The 23,943-nt window shown below is 51.2% G+C and overlaps 1 protein-coding gene across 4 annotated transcripts in view; it reads right to left on the reverse strand.

Annotated features, from left to right (window-relative positions):
* LOC131209077 (heterogeneous nuclear ribonucleoprotein R) overlaps nucleotides 1-21,646 on the reverse strand; it is a 44,081-nt gene extending 22,435 nt beyond the window's left edge. For 2 of the 4 annotated variants that reach the window (XM_058202057.1, XM_058202056.1), the window contains exons 1-5: nucleotides 21,520-21,646; nucleotides 3,193-3,314; nucleotides 2,917-3,110; nucleotides 2,672-2,799; nucleotides 2,324-2,565 (exon numbers count right to left, since the gene is read on the reverse strand). In XM_058202057.1, the coding sequence (XP_058058040.1) occupies nucleotides 2,324-2,565; nucleotides 2,672-2,799; nucleotides 2,917-3,110; nucleotides 3,193-3,312 (684 nt within the window). In that variant the 5' untranslated portion in view covers nucleotides 3,313-3,314; nucleotides 21,520-21,646. Of the gene's footprint in view, nucleotides 1-2,323; nucleotides 2,566-2,671; nucleotides 2,800-2,916; nucleotides 3,111-3,192; nucleotides 3,317-21,519 lie in introns of those variants that run through there. The other 2 variants (XM_058202055.1, XM_058202058.1) reach the window with 1 other exon arrangement.
* Nucleotides 21,647-23,943: the final 2,297 nt, after the last annotated feature.

Here is a 23,943-nt window from a genome sequence, read left to right on the forward strand (position 1 = left end):
AACAAAAAACATAAAAACTTAAGCAACCAAATAGATTTGCTGTATTGTTCTAAAATAGAAAAAATAGGCAATCTAGAAATGCTCATGCTTGTATCGAAAGAAAGTACGCAACCCGCAAAAAGAAATTATAAGAAAATCAAATAGTTGAAAAATAAATGAAATGCCATTGAAGTGTAATGATTAATTGGTTGTCATTGTGTAACAAAACATATCGATCATTTCTATTCTTTTTGCATATTGCACAGAAACTAATATTCTATGATACTAGGAAATTATACAGGTAATATTGTAGAAAGAAGATTAATGATTATTGCACCTTTCGCTAATTTTACCTTAAAAATCGCTGTCATTCGGATACGCGTATATACATATATAGCCAGTTCGCTGTGGACTACTATTGTGGCCCGCTTCGTTCCTACTAGCGGATTTCGTACATGTAAAATGTAACCTTTGAGCAAATAGTTCGGGCAAAGGGAAAGAAAGAAAGCGTCGTTTTTTCGACCCTGCGTGGAATGCGGAATTCGATGCGATTACAAGGAATGGCAGCTGTACAGTATTAGACTACTTTTGTAAAAGTATAACATACGCTTGAATGACCTGCCAGTAGCAGTTCTCCGAAAACATTCGTTTGTGTCATGGCAAAAGAAAAGCAGCCAGCTGGTCAACGACACCGAAGAAGAAAGTAGCTTTTCTACAGATCCTTTCGCCAGCGAATTTGCCCGTTCCAGTGAACTTTCAGTGAAACCGATTATCGACGTATGGCGCGTGAACCCCGTTATTTTGCAAACAGGAAGTGCATTTTCGGTTGCACGTCACGGATGTTGGTACAGACCCCGAAATACCATTTGGAGGAGACACACAATACAACAACCGTATGGTGCAAACAGTCGAACCGACGACCAGCTTCGGTGCATTTAGCAAAGGTATACCGTTAGTTCATCAGCAACAGACCCAACGCGAAACGAAAACGGGAAAAACATGACAGGCAACGAAAAAAATAAATAAATGGCAGCAAGTAGCAGCGGCAGCACTGTGATCGATATCTTCCGGTCAAGGAACCAACTAAGCCGGGGATGGATCCTCACCGTTGATTATACTGTCGGTTTAATCATATTTTTCGTATTCCTTTTATCCATATGATTCGCCCAAAACCAGAAGGGTTGTTCCCGCGACACGTGCCAATTTATCGAACATCAGAATCTAAAGTGTGCTAAATTCTCCAAAGGTAAAAAAGCGGACCGTTGCAGTGGTGCACGGGACAAATGCTGCCATGTGCTAGCATCTGGACAACTGGCGTAGGAAGATCTATCGAAAATGTATTTTCATAGCGCAGCAACAGCGTCACCCCCACCGTATTGTATTTGACATACTAAGTGTGTAACTAAAGTAACACGCTAATTTCAGATACTAATTATTGAAACTCAAATGATCAAATTCATTGTCAAATGATTTTGACAATAAAACTCGATCAGTTCCTTACGCTCGAAAGCGAAACGAATACTTCCTAAAATGTAGTTCATTTCGGTTATGCCATCGATAGTAAGATAATCCAGAAGGACTGACAGACCAAAATATTGATTATTGAACGTCTTATACATATTAAGCAGTGTATTTATGTAAAGTCAATTTCTACCCTGAAGAACATACACACCAATCACCTCTACACTCAACACCATCGTTGCAAAACAGAAGGCCACCATTGCATATGTTATAGAAGATAGTTTTTGCTTTTTTGGCAAATGTTCGAGATGGAAAATGGGTTTCGTTTTATTTTGTCTTTTAATGTTTTGATCTCGTTTGACGACAGGAACACGTACTATAAAGGTAAACTACATTTAATATCTATTTCCAATGTATTAGTACAAATTGTTGGTTTGTTTCCTTTATGTGCAAATAAATCATATTATTAGGCAACTAGAGGAAAAGTACTAAAATAAAAACTAGGATAAGGAATAAAGCAAATAACAGGGCGGTACGGAAGTATTGTCATACGAAAGAACAAAAGGATTTAAACTTTTTAGAAACCAAACCAAGGTAGATCAAAGAAGTTGTGCTGTCGTGACAGACCATAACTCCTACAGAATTGCGAATGGAAACCAAATGGAAAGGTCATTATAGAGGGACCGATTGGTGTACGGAGATGAAACTAGGGTGGGTGGTTTTGGGAATTCATTATTACGATGGTACCGATGTACCTATGGGAAACGTTGAGGAGTTGTAGGGAACGGTGAAGGGTGATTAGTGTACCGGCATTGTAGTACACAACTCTTGACAGTAAATCAATCTAAAACAAGGACGCAGTACTGACGACAGAAAAACTTACCTCCCGTACGGCATTCGAGGCAGCGTCCCGTGAGGTGAAGGTAACGAATGCGTAACCACGGTTTGTGCCTGTCATCGGATCCATCATCAATCGAAGGTCCCAAATTTTACCGCACTTTTCGAACAGCGGGATGAGCTCGTCCTCGTACATATCTTTTGGTATTTTGCCGCAGAACACCTCACAACCGTTTCCCGGTGTGTTGCCCTCCCAGTTTGGTGGAGGCCCACCGTACTTGCGTTGTCCTGGGGACAGTAGTAAAGGGACGAAGAACCAAAATCAAGCCAAACTCGTGTTGGGAATAACTCCACAAACCGTTCATTTCTTGCGAACATGGAAAACCCATCTTACCTGTTGTGACATCCAATGTGTATCCGGTGCGCTCCAGAATCGCCTTAATCTTATCCTCGTCCGGTCCTTTCGCTTGCACTGTAACAGGCGGTGTGGGTTGTCCTTGTTGCGTTGCTCGAACCTTTTGCCTGTAGGAAGAAGATTGGAACCAGAACGATGACTTTCCGTACGAGCGCCACTGGGCGACGTTCGCACCACCCCCCAGTCACACCATTCCTCTTCCATCCTTAACTAACGTCCTTTACCTGTACGTTTTCATGACACCGCATAGGAAGGCCGATTTGTTTGACACATGTTCGAGGTTTGAGTCTAGGAACTGATCCAGTACGTCCAAGGCACCTTCTACATGAAATTCTTTCAGCGCGTCGAGTGCCCGTTCGTCCAATTCAGCGTGGGCTAGTTTACCAGTTTTGTATATGTCGTCCAACCGCCCCGCGACCTGTAGATTCGAAGTAGATCCACCACGGAGTAGGATTAAATATACAACAGTGCTGGGTGGTTTGCACTTGTGACGATCTTACCATCTTGTGTAATCCATATTCCAACAGCTTCGAGTAGTCCTGCGTTCGTTCGCCGTCGCCCCCCTCGCCTGATTTCTGATTTGCCATCTCTTCAACAACCTCACCATTACCTTCGGCCATTTCTGTAGCGAAACAGGAAACAAAAACAATTATAGCGTCGTAACAACTTAAACCGAATCGAATAACAGTAATTACGATGATCGATCGATATGTTTTACAATGCATTGTACGTATATGACACGAACGAAGTGAGCGAACTAATTTTTTTAACCTTCGAGAAACGCACTGGGTCGTATTTATGAATTGTAGTGTAATTTGCATCCAATTCCCTGTTTCTATGGTGCGAGTGAAAAGATCCCGCGAGGAAAGAAATGATCGAAAGTGGTAAAAACTCAATCTACTGCAATGGTGCTGTCGATCGGCGGCGGGAGCTGCATCATCCCCAACAATGCCCCGTGAGATACGCGCGTATCTCACTGCTTTGCTCCGTTCGGCGAATGGCCGCGCGGTAACTCACGCTCTCCACGCGCTCTCAGTTGCCAATTTCTCGCAACCCTTTCGTTGCGTGCGGTCGACGAGCAAACGCACGCGGCGCGCGAGTACGGATCTTTTTTGCGAACTTTTACCATGAGAGACAAAGACGCGGCGCGCGGCCACACGCACTTTGCACACACGCAACACGCGACGCTGGTGGTGAGTGGTTAAAAAATCGCAAACGCACTCTCGCACTTTTTTTCGGTGTCCACACGCGCGGTCGGTCGGTCTCGCACGCTCTCACACCGGCTGCGCTGCTCTCGCGCTCTGCGCGTATCAAAAACCGGGTTGATAGGACGCCATTTACAGCCCACCACGGTGCGATCTGGCGGAGGACGGTGCGTAAGCAAAATTCGCGCGCCCCTCGCGTAAAGTAGGTCACGGCGCCGTTCGCGCGTGTTAGTAACACTACGCAATCGCACAGTGCGTGCGGCGTGCGGCGGTGTGCTAGACACCGCGCGGGCCGACGGTGGTGGCCTAGAAAAGCGTGAACCTCGCGCGATGCGATGCGTTGCGATTTTTTTCTTCCATTCCCTCTTTTTGCTCACTTTTGGCAGAGACGGGGCTTCGTATGACCAGCCCAGGGGCGCACACACCCCTATATACGTAGGTGTGTGTTTCTTGTTGCTGTTTATTCGTTTTGCATTTGGTTTCTCTGTTTTCTGCACAGCTCTTCCCGCAGGTCGTCGGTGGGGTGACGCACCAGACCAAGTGAGCCAGACGAACGCGCATCATGTCCACGCACATCGGCGGCGGCGGCATGCGTTTCGCGCAACCCGCCGATAGTGTGCGTGCGGCGCGTTACGCGAATAATCTTTCGGCGAACATAGAAATCGGGCCAAGGTCTCCGCGAATGATGTCTCTCTTGTGCGCCACCGGCCGTGCACACACAGCAGCGATGGTTTAGCGGACACAGTTCGCACAGTGCTTTAGCGAACGTTGAAATGTGGTGAACGTTGGTGCGCGATTTTTTTTTTGGCCAACAAAACTAAGGCTACGGTACCGCAAAAGTGTGTCTCTCTTCTCGATCGCGCATCGTCCTGGGGTGATCTGGGCATCCCGCTTCGATGCGTGGCGGCACGAGTTGAATTTCGCAGACTTGGAATCGGTGTATTGAAAGTGAAAACCGACCACGAGTGACAGGTAACCCCACAGTGTAGCGTGAGATGTCGGAGGCTTCAGAAGCACCCGGTGCAGTGATCAAACGGAAGGCGTGGAAAGTGTTGGCATTGATAGCAGCTACAACAAAGTATTCCAAGTTATCTAAATCAATTGGTGACAGAGGCACACAGGAGGTTATTCCTTAGCTTTCAGCGCGAACCTTAATTGTGCAGGGACACGGCACTCATGGGGAGCAGAAAGGATTAAACCCCTTGTTGTTGCGGTACGACTTTCCTACGGTTCGGTTACGGTTTCCACTGAATCGGTAAAGAACTGTTGGCAGTGCAGAAAAAATGTAATTAAAATTTACATGCAACCACCAAGTGGCCGTGCCCGGGTGAGTTACCGGGGCCGGTGGCCGCGTCGAAATAACTGCTTCGATCAGTAACCAACACAGCAGCGCGAGCTCTCGCGCTCGTAGTGAGTTCGCGGAAATTGTTCGACCGTGCGCGCAAGTATGCGTGAGTGTATCGGAACTCCCGGAGCCACACGCTGAGTCCTTCGCGCCGCACCGCACCATAGTGTCTACTGTGGAATCGCCGACTTTTTCGTACCACTTTTGAAAAACAATAGAGGCTTCTGAACAGCAGAATATCTTCGAAGTGACCTCTGCCGAGGATGCTGACAAGCGGAGTGGAAAACGATTGACACGCACGTCGCGACTCTAACATGGCGCGTGTTGTCAAAATTCAATGCACACACGCATACATCAAACGACTCTACACACCCTCGTCACAGCTCTGGTTCAGTTCAGCCATCGCGACCAAAATCCTGTCTAATTGTGTAAGTGAAGCGAGGGAGTTTTTGGAACATTGAAACGGTGGGACGGAACGGATCAGTCATCATCATGTTGAAGTGGGGGTGGGGGGTTAGGAGGTATCATCAGGGGGGATAAAATTCGCAACGGCACACAACACAACCACACCGTAGTGAGACGCCACCGATCAGACCTAATCGCGACGGGGCGAAACAGTGCTGTCGGGGACGAAAGAGGAAGACTTTCGCAAAGCTAGGCACCGATCTTGGCTTTCGGAGGAGCATGTTTCTCCCTGGTCTCCTGAGGGGGTGGGGGGGACAACAGATCATCCCGTCGTCGTCGCTTGATGCCGTTTTCTTGTGCGCTGCCGCCGCCAACACGAACATTTGCACGTCCATCCCTACACATCCAAGTTTTCGGCTGCGGGGGGTTGTTGTTGCCATGGGTGTACTAATATCCCCTCCCCCTCCCCACCATGTGCATTGGTGTGCGAGAGGTCAAAAAACTTAAGTCTAATGACCTTCAGGAGATTCGCGGTTTTCATGACTTTTCTTTGTTTGTGATTGACATCAAATCGTTCGCAAGCATCACAGTCATAACTGTTGTTCTCTGTCTCTCTCTCTTTAATTCGTTCGGTCTCTTTTTTCCTCTTCCTCACAACGCACACACATCACCGATAGTGGATTGCGCAAAATACTTTTGCCACCAGTTAAGCCACCGTAAAAAGATACTTTCCGTGCGCGTGTTGAAGGTTTTACCTGTCAGCCGCAGCCGTTGATCCGCACACGCAACGAACTGTTAATCCCGCGCACACCGGCCGCGGATGTCACTGCGGGGAAGGCGAGCCCCGCACGCAACGGCGTTCCGTCGTTGTGCCAATCGAAATGCCACGCGGTTGATCCTACAACGAAGGAGGAACCACCCAAACACCGCACTAGTGTTCTCGAGAGCCATGCAGAAAGCCAGTGACTGCGGAAGAACCACGCGCGCAGCAGGGTATTCTATCATCGCGCTACTAGGCCCGCGTACCGACGATCCCAATCTTTGCGCACACACTGCATCACCTCTCTCGCTCTCTCATTCTCTCTCTCTCTGTCTTTATTTCAGCGAAGCAGTATTACGGGATACCAACACACCGCCCGATACGGCAACCGGCACACCATCAACACAAGCAAACGCTACTAAACAACAATGAGGAGCGTTGCTGATGATGGCTGAAGAAAGATGGGCCGTGTACAATCCGAAGGAGTACGTGTCGTCCTGTGCGTCCTGACAACATTAAACCATAGGCTCACCTCGAAGTAAGGCCACGTGCGATGTTACGGCCGGCAACACTCGCCCTTTAACGGAAGTGTTGCGTTGCGCGTATCAAAGCATGCTGTGGGGCGCGCCTCCGCTGGGAAGGTCTCCTTGCTAAAATGTCGCCCCAAAAATCGAACGGACAATCCCGGTTTTTCGAAATCCCGAGCACAACAAACTGCGCCGCTTGGCCAACCACTTTGGGATACTTTGTTGCAAAAAGGATTCACAGCACACACGCTGCTGTTGAGAAGCAAATCCGTTGAACTGGCAACCGCCACAAGTTGCGATGGCAAGCGAAAAAAATCGCATACCAACAGATGGTGGCCGACGATGGTGTTGTCGAACCCATCCCGAGGGGTGTGATGGTGGCTGGGTGGCTGGGTGTTGGGTGCCGGGTGATGGCGGGGTTTGCGAAAAATTCGCGAAATGATTATTTTCACTCCGCACGCACACACTCGCACGCCTTCGACCGCGATGCGTGCGCGGTATTATGTTGTGTGCGCGCGCTAGGCCCCCTTCTTTCTAATTCTCTCTCTCCCTCCGTTTCTCTCTATTTTTTTTCTTCTCTCTCGCTCACTCCCTGCCATGTTGTTGTACCCTTTTGTTGCTTGTTTTTTGGCACTGATCAATGTGTGGGTTGCGTTTCATGTCTTCTTCTTTTAGATTTACTTATGGTCAGTGGTCTTGCGTCTTGCGTTTTCGGAGCTTTTCTTCGCACATCGCACTTCCCACCAACGGTACACCCATCAAAAATCCCATCTCCCATGTGAACAGGAAAGTGGAGGAGCCAGGAAGACGACCCCCGGAGGGGTCCACGATCCGCTTTTTTGAGGGCAGATGCGAACACATCCTCTCGCCCATCTCTCCCACAAAAGTAGAGACGTCGTGCGTCTGTGTTTGTGTATTTCAGTGGCAATGTGGGATCGCTTGTGTGTCTGTGCATGCGCTTGTTTCGCAGGTTATTCACCTCCTGGACGCGCGATTTCGTGACGCAACATGCGCGAACAGAATCAACCTCTCTCGCCCGCCGCTACCGCGCCCCCTGAAATCTGTTTCCGATCGCAGCCTGTCGCTTCGCAGAGGACGGATCAATCGGATTGACCCTGCGTAACTGAGGTTTCTTGTAATAATCAAGTAATGCTTAAAATGCAGGACAAAGGCTATTGGCTGCTGTTTTTGGAAAAGTCACAGCGGTGGAACTTTGATCCTAACTTACTTGTCCACACTTTTCAGGTGGCCGAAACTAGCATCGAAAGAATGTCTTGGACACTGTACCAGTGGTGGTATGGGTAGGACGATACAAAAAATTGGTGTGCACAAGAAAAGCAAAGAAATTCTTACTCAGTCTTCGGAGTTTGGCTAAGCGGAGCTTCATGGTCTCTGTCACCACTCCAGTTGCACTGGGCACTGTTTTCCAAAGCTGAAAACCCGAGGCGGGCCCGCTAAGTATGAAGTGCTGCTGCTTCTCGCACAATCACAGCTTCTGAGAGTTTTGAGACACAGTATTTCGGAGTACTATTCTGCTACACAGTGGGGCTTTTGATAAATTCGAATTTGAAGCTGCACCGAACGGAAAAAAGCCAGTTGCGCTACCGGCAATTTTACACACGACCGAACAGGCACTGCTCTCTTGACTGAGTGTGGTACACGTCCAATGTAAACTACGATCGTATGTAAGCCAAGCGGTGCGCGTTCGATATCAAACGCTGTGTGGGCCTACTTTGCCAGCGATGTGCGTTGCATAGGAAAAAAAGGATCCCACGATACCAGCCGATACGAGACCAGCCGCTGTCATCAAATGTACTAAAGTGTACTAAGAATGTTATTCAACTTAATTAAATTTAAAACTGATTCTGCCTTGTTTTTCAGCGGACCAAGCGTCCATTTGTGTGTGCAGCGTTGCACCGCACGCATCTCTTCGTGCGCTCGTGCACTGTTTTGCGACCAATTAGCCGTGGGGCCCTCCATTGCAGCCGACGACGACGACGATGGCGGCATATCCTCGAGAAGCGGTGAATTTAGTCAGCTGTACATAAATCGATTTTCTTATAACGGGCCCTTCTTTCCACCGTTTTAGCGTGAAACCCCGGAAGAGAACGCGTTCAAACAGACCGGAAGTTCCCTGGCGCTCCGCTTCCCGGTGGCGCAGACGAAGGACTGCTGCATGTGGTTGTGTGCTGGGTGGCTGGCTGGCTGGCTGGGCACCCAAACTCTATGTACTGCGTCGAGAGTTCCAATCGCTTCCCGACGACACCACACCACAGGAAGCAGCGCAGCACACATAGTCTGTGTATCCTGGAAATGCGCCAGACGACGTCGAGGCATTCCCCATCGTACCCGGCCGTCATTTCCGCGCCAGACGGTCCTCCAGCCGTACGGATGGCACAAACATCGCACAAACAGTCAGCCGGAAAAGCAGTCAAAATTTTGGCAGGTTTAAGGAGCAGTACACACACCCACTCAGGCGCGACCCAGTGGTGAGTTTCCGGAGGAGGTACACAAAACACATACACACCATCACATCGTCATCTGTCTGCGACCCGAAGGGATCCGTTTTCCACGGCTCGGAAAATCGCTGCCCTTGGAAGTGTTGGTGTACGTACCACCCCGACCAGTGTGTGTCAATCAGAACAGGACAACAGCTACTTTTCCGGCATCGCTCTCTGTTGCGGCCGGTGCGCGCCTGTAGTAGTGGCTGGCTGGCCAACGGTAGATAAGACACTCGTTGCTGCTGCTCCCCCTGTATCTTTTTTCTTTTTCATTTCCCACTTTCTGTCTCTTTCTTTCGCCATTGGTTCCCCGGCTCGTCCTGCTGGTGCGCCGTTCATCGGGCGGTGAAGGCTCTGACCAACCCCAACGGCTAGACGATGATGTTGAGCCACCCGGAGGAGTCTGGGGTGGCTCGTCGTGTGCCGAGGCGAGGCGGCGGCTAGGGGCTTGGCTCCGGGAAAGGAGTTTTCATGGAAACCACCATACTCTGGGCAAAAAAGCGCAGACAAAATCGATATTTTTAGACGGCCACTACCACCACCACCAGTACAGCACGCGACGAGACTGTTATGGTTGGAGGCGAGCATTTGGTGGTGTGGGTGTGGGTGGGAGGATATCCGCATCGCGAACCCGGGGGTGGTGGGCTCGTACCGACAACCTGCCCCAACCCAGCCGTCGGTGGGGCGGTGCATCGGGTGGTGAGAGCCGTCTGTGAAACATGAAAATTGCAATCATACTGGCACCGATTTTCCGTGCCCTTCTTCTCGCTTCTCGCTTCAGTGCCTCGCTCTGGCGAACAGGAAGCTCTCCCGTCCGACCTTGTGCCGTGGTTGTGGTCTTTTCGATGGATAACTCAAAATACCTTGGTGTTCCTTGGAGACCTGGACGTTTGCCATCGGCTAGACTTTCCTTCCCTTTTTTCCTTTTTTTTTAAATATTTGTCGAACTTTTTCCAATAACGACACCCTGTAATTTCCACAAGTTCCGCTTGGCCGAATTATATCGACGGTATATCAGATTCACAGTCACATTGGCGGCATATCCGATTTCGTGGACCGCAAGAAATGGAAGCGAATGTAGCCCCCAATGGAACTATACCGAAGTTTGTCTGCTTAGCAGAAATTGACCAATATAAAAAGTTTTGCTTAGACCAATACTAACACTCATCCTTTTCTGTGATGGTCTTTCAAATTTGTTATGTTGTACGGGAAAAAACCACGCCCTACCTGATATTTAAATTGCTACAGGAAGCGCTACGCTACTAAGCGACAGCAATCCTCTTACCCTTCGGTGGTCCGACACAGCGTCGTTACCAGTGTTATGAAAAGTACCCATAACTGGATTTTAGACATCCCTCTTCCTAGTGAAAAGACGGCCGATGGTGTTGAAGACAGGTCTAGTTTTAGGGTCGTATTTTTTCCTCCGTAACAAGAATTGGGAGATCAACGACAGTCACAGAGCCTCAATCTGATACACCAAAAAAACATTGGCAAAATATATTCCAGAAGTACGGCAAGTCTTTTAAGGGCAAGGGTTCAGGTGCCAAGTAAGGGCCTTGGGTTTGAGGTGATTTTTTTTCACCAGTCCAGCCAGTTTGCTAGGCTTTAAACTTGCACCGACAGGTACAGCCGATTTTGCTAGAAAACTTTATCAGCTATTCAATAGTTCAAAAAGGGTATCAGGTTCAATGTAAACGATGTGCATTGATTTAGTTTAATATTGCAATAATTTCTTTTTTATTGTTGTAGAACACATTTCACTCACCTTCGACCCGGTGCTACAAAGGCGATAAAAGCTGGTAACCGGACACAGCAATGGCTTACAAAATAACTAGTAGCGTTTCGGGCGAAGCGGATGTCCAATGATGCACAAACCAAGTAACTGACACCACCCGGGAGCACACCACCAGGCGGTAGTGTTTCCCGCACCGGAAAGGGAACACACCAGAGCGCGAAGGCCCACCGGCGAACCTCTTGACTGGCTGTGGCAATTTCACACTCGCAGCAAACACGTGCTCCGGGGAGGAGCCAGTCGAACACAAACGATGGCGTAACGTACCACAAGTAAATCACAGGCTTCGGCTACTGCACGGCTAGTTCATTTCACCGCCGAACACAGTATAGGACCTACAAAACGGACGAATTTTCTTGCACTGTGGAAACGCCAACGCAACTCAAGACACCGCTTCACGATTTTCACCACATCGACCACGGCAGATTCTAACCGGGAACACTCCGGACGTACCGCCAGCCACCAACCCGTCAGCAGATCGAGCAAAAAGGCTAGATCTTCTTCTAGAAAGTGTGCGCTGCTACCGCTCGGGACAGTCGAGCGAGATAGATAGCGATGCGCCGCGGCTGAATGCTAGAGCGAGACCCTGCGGTCCAGAACGCGCACCATTGGGCACTCCAAGACGGTGTACGCAGCACCACCAACGAGTTGTGTGCAGCTGCAAGGACACGGCAAATCGGACTGTTCTGTAGCGAGCGCTCCGAAGATGATGAACGCACCACCGCGCCAGCCGATGCCGTTGTCGTCGTCGTTGTGTGCCCCGGCTCTCTGTGCAGCTCCGAAAATGCAATGCACATACTCTCTCTGTGCTGCGGTGTGCGCGATCATTGAGGGTTGCAGTGGAAGGCTCAACGGAGCCGGTGGGGGGAGGCCGGACCAGTGCCAGGGGCGCACTTTGTCCATTGCGCTTGCCCCCGGCGCACACGGCGTACATGGCGTAGTGGCGCGATTGCAATTGTATGTGCATGTGCATGCAGTTTCTGCATATACACTCTGCTGCGCACACCATCGTCGTCGTCCGTCGGGTGCCATCTTCGTGGCCGGACCGTGGCGACCGACCGAGAACGTACGTGTACGCGTGCGGCAAAAGTACAACGTCGTACACACTACTGCAAAGCGTACAAAGCTCTCTCTTTCTCGCGCTCCCTTTCGCACGGGGAGCATGCTTCGAGTTGGCCACCGATCTCGTCGGGGAAAGGGTTCCTCGGGTCGGCTGGCCGGATGTTGGGTGCAGTTTTGTGCAGGACATAACCGATGAAGCTGCCACGACTTCCTCAATCCCAGGAGAGGTGCAATCCAAACATTTTAATTCCTCTCCTCCTGCGTGTACCATTAGTAGCACCCGGGTTCCGTGGCATGCGTGTCCGGGGGTGGGTTGTCCGCACCAGCAAAGCACCAGGCAGCATCATCTGATGGGATATGTTGGGGCGCGTTGGGTTAAAAAGCGGCCAGGCCAACCCACCCAACCTTTCCCAGCCCAGCCCACTCTCTCTCGTCTGCAGGGTAGTGTGGAGCAGTGCAATTAAGTGTGCGTGAATCCGAGGCGGAAAGCGGAACACGACACGCCACAGCCCGCGGTAAAACGGGTTAGCAATACGCGCGACAGAAAGAGACGGGAAAGAGCCCAGAAAAGAACGTCGCGAAGATAGAAGAATAATAGAAAGAGAGAGAGAAAACATGGACAGATTGCGGAAAAGAGGTAATATGCACGTGGGGGGGACTGGGGCTCTACCAGTACCGAGATGTGGACGAGAAAAAAATGATGGACCACGGGCGCGCACATACGAGAAGTGAGGAAAGCATGAAAATCGAGCAAATATCAATACACACGGGTGCGAAAAAACAAAATGGTGGACGATAGCGCGCGCGCGCGCCTGTCACTTTGTGCTGCGCGCGTACGATCGCGACCTTTTTCGAAAACATGGCGTACGCATGCGGATCCCGGCCGCGCACGACACACCGAGAGCGCGGAGGGCAAGCCGTCCTCCGGACGCTTGAGCAGGACATTCGATTGCAGTTTTCCGTCCGGCCGTTTTCGGGCTTCGGAGTGAGCAATTCCTTTGCAAAACTAGCCTTTGCGTGCTGCACACATTGGCGGAGACATGACGCATTCCTCGCCTCGTGCGCTCGCAGCATAAGGGGCAGCAACCATATTCGAGCAGTTTCTTCTTTTTTCTAGCAGTCGGCCGCGGACCGGTTGGGAGAGAAACTTCAACGACTAACTGACTGGCACACTGTGATCGAAGGCAAGACTTTGTCAAAATGTCAAAATCCGGGTCCGGACTACGCGATCGACCATACCACAGTTAGAAGGCACCACTAACAACTTACCGCAAAGGAACGCGAACGCGATCCAGAAAGTTTCCACGGGCGCCTGGTTACACCCGCCCGCCACACGCGCCTTTGTCCTGCGAGAACGATGTGTCTGCCGTCCGCGCCCGCCACTCTCTCACTTTTCCGTATTGCACACCCCTCTGTCCGATGGTTGTCAGTAGCCCCACTCACACTGGGGCTGGCGCTTTCTAAACGTAGCAATGCGGAGCACGGACCGGAGGAGCGATGGATCAATCACACGCGATAGACTCGCGTGTCCCACGTTCTGGGCGATGTTTGACGGAAGCGGAAACTTTTGACCGATGGACCCGGCACACTACCACTGGACATTTATCCTTTTCTAGTTAAGCACGTGCACTCGGAGCCTGAAAAAACACGCACACAAGCACATTGGTTTTAAACGCCCAAACGTCATAAAGACAGCGCACGCACCACAAAACTGTGCGAATCGAGCACGGCCGATTCGCACTCGAGAGACTACCCAAGTCGCGGATTACTGCGCGAATTTCGGGTGTCGATCGTACACGGCCCACCAGCCCATGGAGAAGCGAAGGGCAGAGATACTAATATGGAAGCTTTACTTCTGTTTGTCGCGATAGACAGAAAAGCTTTCACAGTAATATCATGCTCCACACGATGGCCCCAAACGGATCACACGGTGTGATCTTACATCAGTACATTAACACTGTTGATTGACACGGAGAGCAAAACCGCTGCTAAAGCGCCGAGTGCAAGATCGCGAATTGGCTATGCCAAACGGGCCAGGCCGGCAAGTGACACATGCACGAGCGGCGGATTACGGACGGTACTACCCGCTCAGTCGGTCGTTCCGTCAGTAGCGCGCGCCCACAAAACACGTACACCTTTTTTCCTATCGCTACCATACCCCATTTAGCCAACCACTCACACATACACACCAACAAACACACATACACACGGGTGCTTTTCTTCAGAGGGGCACGCAAACACTCGCGTAATGTAACGGGGTATTTGAGATCATTGCGGGACAACACATCGAGAGGATCTTGGCTGCCAAAAATGCCACCCACCAATCCTCCAAGGAGGAAACCGTGGCCCCCCTTTCAGGACGATGCACCGCACACAGCACGCTTGGAGAGGAATTCGCACATGATGCGATCACTCTGCCGGGGAGCATCGCGAAAGTCGCTCTTGGCGGCTCTTTGCCCGGAAATCAGCAGCGGACTAATGTTAATTTTTTTTTTCGTTTGCAGGACACACGATTCGTTTGACCGTGCTATCTCGGTAACCACTCGGCACATCATCTCAATACTCCGCGGTACGCGAGGGGACAAAGAAAGGCGATGGGTACGGGCGGCATAAAATCACTAGAATCTAATTCACCCACCACTACCCGGGTAGAGAGAGACAGAGAGAGCCCTGTGCTAGTGAATCGGTGCTGACACAAACCGATCCCCGATAACCAACAGAGGCAGGCACACACGACGCACCAGCGGAGCGCACCACACATGCACCTACTACGACGGTAAACGGTTCGATACTGAAGGGAGCGCGCGCACGCGGGCTCTTGGGGCAGACCGCGATTCAAATCGCGAGGCCACAGCCGCCGCCGCCACCGCCGCCATCGTCGACTCGGATGCGGCGTCGGGTTGCTCTCCGAAGAGTAGTTGCTCTCTCGCGCTCCCTCTCTCCCATTTTAGCAACACATTCGGCCACAATCCGTTGATCCTGTACGCGAATCCGGCCGGCACCGCACACCAGTGCAGAGTGCAGAAGCAGCAGGCACACCAAGAATGTTCCGTGGCCGTGCGCTACTATCATGCAACTGCAACACCTACCCCTTCACGCGCCGGCCGACACGTCACGAGAGAAAGAGAGAGAGAGACAGAGAAGGAGAAGAAAAAACGTTGGTGGCGCTCCACCACACCAACCAGCGCAGCGCAAGGAGCGATCGGAACACCCGGAAAACCCCGACGGCAAAGGAGGAACAGATTTCGCTATAACCCCTTTTCTCGGGGACGAACTCAGTGCTCAACGGCCAGAGGAAGAAGAACCCTTTTGCCGCGACCCCCGATCGTTTGCGTGTCTGTGTGGGTATTATATAGGTGTTCATTCTGTAATCGTTCCAGAGCATTTCAGTTTTCCCTGTTCCTCCTTGCGGGGCAAAAAGTTAGACGCGCCGCACCGAGGAATGCGCGTCACTGAACTGATCTCACTCGTACGCACGCACGCACGCAACCGAAGAGTGTGCCAAGATTTGCACACTGCAGCAGTCAATGAGAGAAGACCAAGACCGAGACGCTGCTCAGTCACCGGTGGCGATTTTTTGTTTGATGTCCTTTTGTGTCCCACACGCGAACCGGTCGTCGGGGGCCGTAGCCGGAAAAGACCCCCACACAGCATCGTCGCCATCGGTAGGTTGCGTGACCACCATCACCAAGGGGCGCCCGTCAGGATTTATTGCCCTTTTTTAGAGGTACAGAGGTTCAACTAACGGGGAATTTGCGACAAAACAAAAAACGATTTGTTTGCAAAAATGGTTTCTCTTTAAACATACACTCGGGCGGCAGGGCCGTGGGTACCGAGCGCACCATGGTCTCTAACACGACAAACTGTTGAAAAAATCGCTCCGAAACCATTCGTTGCCGGTGTGCTTCGGTTGGCCTATTTGTGAGTGTTGGTGGTGGGCACTGTGCCAAACGGGTGGTGTCGAAGGGTTGGCCGCGATTGCATTAACGGGTTGGTGTGTGGTGCAACAATGATGACAGGTCGCGGTGCTTCGAGTCGAAATAAAGGGTTAGCGGAATCACTTGGCACGACGCGCACGGATCGCACTGTGGGGCCTCGGAAAATTATCATAGTGCAACACAAGCGAGGATTCTTTCGATTCGCTGTGTCGCTGCCGTCGTCTCAAGCGAAATCTTTTCGACGGCTTCCTTCCTTTTTCCATCGCACAACAAATCCCGCACACCGAAAGCACGAACCCTTCACTCTTCTCGCCACTGAAACATACATTTTCGCATTCACGCGCTCGATAAGAACTCGCCCCCGACGGGCAACACAAATGCCAGTCGTGTGCTGGGTGCTTTTGCGGTAGGTTTTCTCTTCATTCGAGATTCATTCTGTCAGAAACCACCGGCTGAAGATTGGCCCTCTAACTGACTCGGCCGGGTGGCCGTAGGAAAAAGCCGGTTCCTTCGAGGGAAACAGAAGGAAAAAAACGAAACGAGTCCGAAAAAACTTCTCCGCAACCATCGGGACACACGGCGAGAACGACGACGAAACTTTACCGGCTTCGTTTGACAATCAGCCGCGAGCACTCTCTGCGTGCGTTACATCGCGCGAAAGCCGCGCACCAGTGTGTGAAGGAACTTGGTCGCTCTTCTCTCTGTGTCTCTCTCTCTGTCACTCTGGTCAAGAAACACTCGCGCATAACCCATACGCACTCGGCCCGTTCGAACATCGGGCACCACCTTTGTGTGGTTTAAAATACGCCAGCGAAGCAGCGAAGAACAGCATCGCGGCGGGGACTGCACTGCAAACAATCGGCCAGATAGTGTCGCCGGCGGTGCCGGGAAATGTGGTGGAGAAAAGGAAAACGGGGGTCCCCTCTCTAACGGTGGAGTGGTGGTGTACCGAAGAAGTTTAGATTGCGTGTGTACGGACCTGTGTTCGTGTATGTGCCGTTGTGCCACTCTGAACGCGAATCTTGATCATCCGACGTCCAAAACCCGCTCGGCGTGGACAGAGCTCACCCATACCCGCACACGCAACAGCCATCGGGCGGCGAGCCACATAAATCTTTTGATTTGAGCCGAGAGCTCTGTGGCATAAAACGCGGGTGACGATGGCGTAGAGCGAAAGTGCATATCACCGAAAGGATTAAGATCGTGCTTTTCAATCCCTTCCATTCGACCATTCTGAAGCTCGTTGTGGCCGTTTGGTGGTGAACGCAGCAGCATTTCCTACACGCAGCGCGGGTTGGTGTGTTTATGTAGCAATTCGCGCATAGATTCGCGCGTGTGGTGTGCGAATTCTGTGGCGATGAGTTCCGCGCGACCGGTGTGAGCACTGCGCGCGGTTGTGCAAAACGCGAAAGGTCGCGGCGCTCATGTTATAATGTGGTGAGCGCCTGACCTTGCTGCTGCTGCGATGCGCGGTGTTGCGTTGTCACGTAGCACTCGCTTCAACCGGTGCACGGACCAACCTTTTTGCAAACATCATGAATTGTTTTCCACCAATTACCAATTGAATTCAGTTTATTTTCTGTAACATAGCTGCAACATAAAGCCACTGGGCGCGTCAACCACCAGGCGTCCCCATCGGGCGATGTGATGTGTCTCCAGAGCGTTTAGCGTTGCTCCGAGAACATTGAGTTAGAGTAGGGTTATTTGAGTTGGGTTATTTTGAATCAAATTTATGTTTCGCTTTTTGATGAATTTTGTGTTTTGGTGAATGTCGATTTTTCTCATGTTTTCGATGGGCTGTTACGCCCCAGGATAATTTTTCATCTTTTCATTTGCCATTTAAAGCAACGAAAGGGGGCCCTGCGATTTGTGCCCATCTCCACCCTGTGCCTGTTTGATCACCGCCGTCGGCGGCAAACGTCAAAATTCGTGCCGCACGAAGTTTGACACAAAGAGCTTCGCGAGTTCGGCTGTTGCTAGGCAAGGTACGTGCGACCATCGGCGTTTACGAACACGCATTTTTACATTTACCAACGCCGTTTTATTAACATTTCACCGTTCGTTGATTTATTTCCCATTTTAGGTGGCAGCTTCTTTGTACGAGGAGCCGGATCATTTTGCACTGGAGGCGACAAAATTTGCACACCACCCCGCGGCAACATTGATTCGCTCTCGTTGCGTTCGCGTTTCCCACGGCGACCAAGGCGGCGGTTTGGTGGTGTGCGTGAGTGACTGATTTGCCAAATGCCGTTGTCGCTACACAACAAACTGCATAAGCGCGCGCGTACAATTCCAATGGTCTCTGGCCACCATAAATCGCGCTGCATGATCTAGCCCATTGGCTATACCGAACACATCACTATACACACAACCACTCTGCCAAGACCTGGCCTATGTGTGCGTTAGTTGCTTGGTGCAAATTCTCATAAAACACACAGCAAAGCCGCCTCCGTTCGGATGCATCGCTCGTCCCCGTAGCGGAACGCGATGCGAGTGTTTGCACCACTGCATCTAAACCGAACACTCCCCGGCGGGGGGTTCGAGAACAGCGAACGCACCGCACCGAAAGGGGTAACGTGCAAATGGCTGCAAATTATGAACGCATCACTGGCAAAAGCAGTGTGCCAGTGTCGGAGACGCGCGCAGTGGAATGCAGCTTATGCCACACGGGTGTTCGGCCTCTCTCTCTCTCTGTCTCTCTCTCGCATGCATAGAAATGCATGCGTTTCTTTTGGTGTGTATGTTGATGCGGAAAGAATCACGAATTTTTTTTATTATGTACTACGCTCCTCATTCTCGGCTGCCAACGTGGAACTGCAGGGAAGCATCAATTGGAATGCAAATGTGCGCGTCGTCCCCTGTTGGCTTGCAAAAAGGGCTGTGCGAAACGCACCGAGAGACCCACACGCGGCCGGTCGCCAGCTTCCTTGCGGGAATTTGCAAAAAGGGGTATTTCTCAAGGCTCGCTCCCTGACGGCTGCCCCTCTGTGCGCCAGTAGTGTGTAGCTGATGACTGTGAGTCAGACGACGACGACGAATGCGCCTATACGGTTGCAGTGTGGTTGGTTTTTTGCTCCTTTTTAAGGAATAAAAGGGTTTGTAGAGCTGTATGTGCTCACCACCCTACTCTGGACTGGTTCTTGCTTTGTTCTCAGTCTCCGCGGCCCACTGTTACTGTTGTCACCCGTCGCAGGATTTATTACAACTCGACACACACTCTCGCCGGCGTTCGCTGAAATGAGGTGTCACATGTCAAATGGAAGCCCCGTTACAGATTGAATGAATTGCTTTCGAGTAGCTTAGAGAGAGAGAGAGAGAGAGCACACGGTGAGGTGCTTGAGCCTTTCCTCACGCAGCAATCGCAGCAACCAGGGCGTTTTCGCTCGACTCACTTTCCGCTCTGCTCGGTAGGTTGGTGTGCAAAATGCACTCGAAACATTGGCTGCGCGTAGAGAGTCGTCCGGAGTGCAAGTGTTTTTCTCGTCCCCGACACGACCGGTGATGTCATGCGTGATGCAACCACCGTTGACTGGAGCAGCATATCGCGCATGGCAAGCGATCTACACGTGGCACCCGAGTGCATGCAACATTCACAGAACCAACCGGCACACGGTTCATATATTGAAATTGTAAAAATTAGTACCTAGCATAGAGCGATGACGGACGCGGCAAAGCTATCATCAGTTGGCAAACATGTATAGATTCCTCACTGATCGACCGGCGATTGATAATGTGTCGGCCGGCCACAGGAGCAAACTTTCTTTGCGAAAAGAGCAAAAGAATTAAGCAATCAAATGGGGCGCAAAAACGCTTCACTTCGCGATTGCACTTTTCCCTTGGCCACTGAACAAACAATAAATATGCTGCACATCGCGCGAGATACCGCGAGCCGTATTGATAGTGCACGTTAGATAAGAGCCAGAAGTGTGCGTGCTTGTGAATACGGAAATCTTCCAAGACGTGCTCGTCTTGTACTGAGTTTCTGTCCACAATGCACTTAAGATGTTAAACAAATTGCGCAAATAATCTCCGGCAAAATAGGGTCAAGTGAAGGTACACCCCACGATAAGGTGGCACACACGAGGCAACATCGCACTCCCATGTTAGATAGGTCCTGGGGCTTGCGTAGAACCAATGGCCAGCTGCGCAGACGATAGGATTCGAGCATCGTGCCCCGTTCAATTATGAGCAATATTCATGCCTCGACGGATATGCTTAAGCCCGTCCGCCCCGACCAAGGAGTGGCTGCTTTTCGAACCAACGCCTAGCTTTCGCCCTTTTTTCCCCTTACAAATACACACGAGCGCCCATGGCAACCATGATGGCGCACAGTGTGCTTTGCCTACTTTAGTCAATCTACCGCCGAGGAGAGAGATAAGCATCGAGGAGAATTGCACAAGTGGTTACACCGATCGGGCGGTTGCACATTCTCAAGGCCCCTCAATCTCCCCGTCGTGTGCTCCTGTGGTCGTCGTGTGCTGGAGGAGCTTTTGCAGTTGCTCCAAGTCTCGATCCCGGTGTGTCAACCCGTGTGGCTCAATTGACACCACATTATACATACATCCCGCCGAGTGAACGTGCGAATGCATTAAAGTGGGGCGATGAGTAGTGCGGCCACAACCTGCACCACGCAGCACCCGAGCAGCTGAAGCGCGCTGCCGCCGGTCGCAGCTGCATCTAGAGCTGCATTGGATGGTGTGTCCGGCCGTGCATCTCTCTCCTTTCTCTCGCTCTCTCTCTCACCGTAATTAATTGGCAGCGGCCGGGCCTTGTTGTCTAGACCCCCACACATAACTGGTACTCGTTTCGCCTTGAACGCCATTACTTGACGGGTTTTTCCACTTTCATTCTATTACATGCCGACGAGATAAACTGTGCCTAACTAATGCCTGAGTTTATGGGGAGAAGAAAAAAAAGAGCACTGAAAAGAACATCAACGACGTCTGCTCGGCCGACTTGGATGTAAGCCGAGTTCGTTTCAGGTTTTCATCGACTACTGCACTCTACCATCGATCGGTTGTTATTTCAACCGTACCCGAGAGTCAATCTACCCACTGCCACCGTGTGGCCAACCTTGGAGGAATGCATTTGTACTATTGATTTTTCAACTCACGGCCAGCAGGCTGGCAGTGGGCCTGCCGCGTGATACGTTTGCGTGTTTCTCGGACTGCCGACGGGCCGACGGGCCGACGGGCCGACGGGCCAACAGTTTACACCGCAACGGCTTACCTACCCACTAGTGAACCAGTGGAAAACACTTTAGTGTCGACATTCCACGCTCGGTTAACTTACCTTAAAAAAGCACCCGGAGAAGCTTTCCGCAAACGAGGAAGGATGAACGCGACAGAATTCAGACTGCGTGTGATGGATTACACACCGCCAAGGACTGGTTTTCGAATGTTTTTTGTTGTTGTTGTAACCGTTTGCACTTCTCACCAACTGTTTCACTGGCCGTTACTTTCAAATTTTGAACCGCCGGAGAGAGCACACCGGTGCGGGGGGAAAAGCTTTCGTTCTCGTTGTTGTTGCGCGGCACGGCACGGCAGGATGCCGGCGTCGTGGTTGTAGTTAGTGGTACAATTTTTTGAGTCAATCACGAACCACGCGGGGGGGTGGACGTTTTTCTATCTGCAGGAAGGTGGTGGTAGGTGGTGCTGTGTGGATCGGCCGTTGTGCCGTTTCGGTTTTGCTCGGCTTTTATACACTATTGAATCAACTGATGGTTTCCGTTTCCAGGTGCGAGGATCGGAGTGTGAAGAGCTGAGAGTGTTCTTTAAGTTGCCGGTACTGCTCTCTTCTCTATCTTTCGATGAGTATGTTTCGAGACTCTAAACCAATGCCAATTTTGGTAACGAAACGGGACGAGCGGCAGTGACCACAAAGCCGAGAATACATTGAGGCAGCGGAGGCACGCAGAAGCAAGGGACACTGGCAACGCGAATGCGCTAGTAGCGCGGCTGGATCACGTGGCGGCGGATGGATGTAGATGGCGCCACTGTCGCCGCACGTTGGCGCGCGCGAACCCGACTGGGACGGTACTGCCGTAGCCTCCGGTCTACACGTCCGAATTCACGAGATACACCATCAACACGCGCTGTTTCACTGTTTAGCCCGATGTCCACTGCGCTGCGAGTTGGGCAAAATTGTTTTAACAAACTGTTTGTCAACCATCCGTTCGCTTTTCGTTACAGAGATGGTTGTTGTACTACCGCGTTCACGTTGGTAGCGATGAAATCTATTGTTGTAGTGTGTTGGATCACAATGTGTGTTTTTTTCTTCTTCTTTAACTCTCCTGCGGTTTTGTTTATTTTACTATTTGTTCACTAATAGCGCGGCTTCTTCGTTGGACAACACACCACACACTGCACCGCGGCGTTGCACAATGATTGTGGTTTCTGCTGGCGCACGACAACGACTACGACGACGACGACGGTGTTGGTACTCACACTCGCTCGCTCACACGTACACTTGCACACAGCACACAGACACTCGAACGCGCACGTGCACACACTGATTACACACTACATATTCCTATCAATTAATTATGCACTAGTAAAGCCGGTCGTCGCCGAGCCTGGCGCGCACACTATCTCTCGCTCTCTCTGGTGCGCCGCGCGATGCCGGAACGGGAAACGATTATTACGTAAGATTAAGATGAATGGGGAGCGAAAAGGGGGGCTATAGTTAAAACAAACAATAGAGGACAACGCTTTTCCGGGAAACAACGGCAGCAGCAGCGAAAGGCCGAAGACTGCCGGAGAGAGTTCCGGGCCCGGGGCGAACCGACGAAACGCAATTTTGACGACCACGCGGCGGGTGCATCTCCTCCTACACCGCACGACCGCACGCCGCACACACTCTCGCTTTGCGTCGATAGTATTAGTGAGGGGGGTGGCTGCTGTGAGTTGTGAATTTGGTTGCAATCGTAGCCGAACGGAGCGCTCTATTGCTCTAGTGTTCTATAGCATTACAGGTTAGGTGGGTGTTGGTGGTGTTTGAAGCACATTTTCTTATCGCCGTGTTACTATTGCTTTTGGTGCACTCTGTGTGGGGGTAGTTGCAGTGCAGTGTGTGTTAGTCGTGGGGTAGCGAGGGTGGCCGAAACATGTTTCTTAGTTCTATTGCTTCTCACACAGCTAGGTGGTAATGGCTATGGGGTCGGTGCGTGGGGTGGAACGAAAGGAGCGTTTGGGGGTCGGGAAAAAGAAAATTAGATTAGTAAAGGAGATAGCAGGTCGTAGTTTGCTGCAGTTATTTGCCGAAGCGCGCGGCCGAAGGACAACTACGGATGCCGTCGGTCTAGAGGATCATCGCTCCGACCGCATCACACCTTGAACAAAACGGCAAATTGTCCAGTTCCGAGTTTTCAATATCGGAGTTTTTCAATGCACAAAGTTCTCGGAAACAAAGTTCTTCCTCCTAGCGCCACTAACTGTCCCCTCGATTCTTGCAGGAAAACCCTGGTTTCGTGTCGAACAGTAAGTCAATGGAACTACCGGGACACCGTCGGCAGACACGCAGATTGTTACCCAGGAACCTGTGACGCGTGCCGTGTGCGCGCAGGATTTAAAGCCTGGCTGTCTGGCCCGACGGGAACAATGTTTTCTGCCCTCTCTGCCCTAACTGGGAGGCCACTGCCAAACGTCACCGGTTTGGCCTGTTTTTTTGTTTTTGCTATTCCACCGAGGAAAACGAGTTCCTGGACCCCGGCGCGTG

Source organism: Anopheles bellator, chromosome 2 (assembly GCF_943735745.2).
Source record: "Anopheles bellator chromosome 2, idAnoBellAS_SP24_06.2, whole genome shotgun sequence".
In the NCBI taxonomy this organism is placed as follows: Eukaryota; Metazoa; Arthropoda; class Insecta; order Diptera; family Culicidae; genus Anopheles; species Anopheles bellator.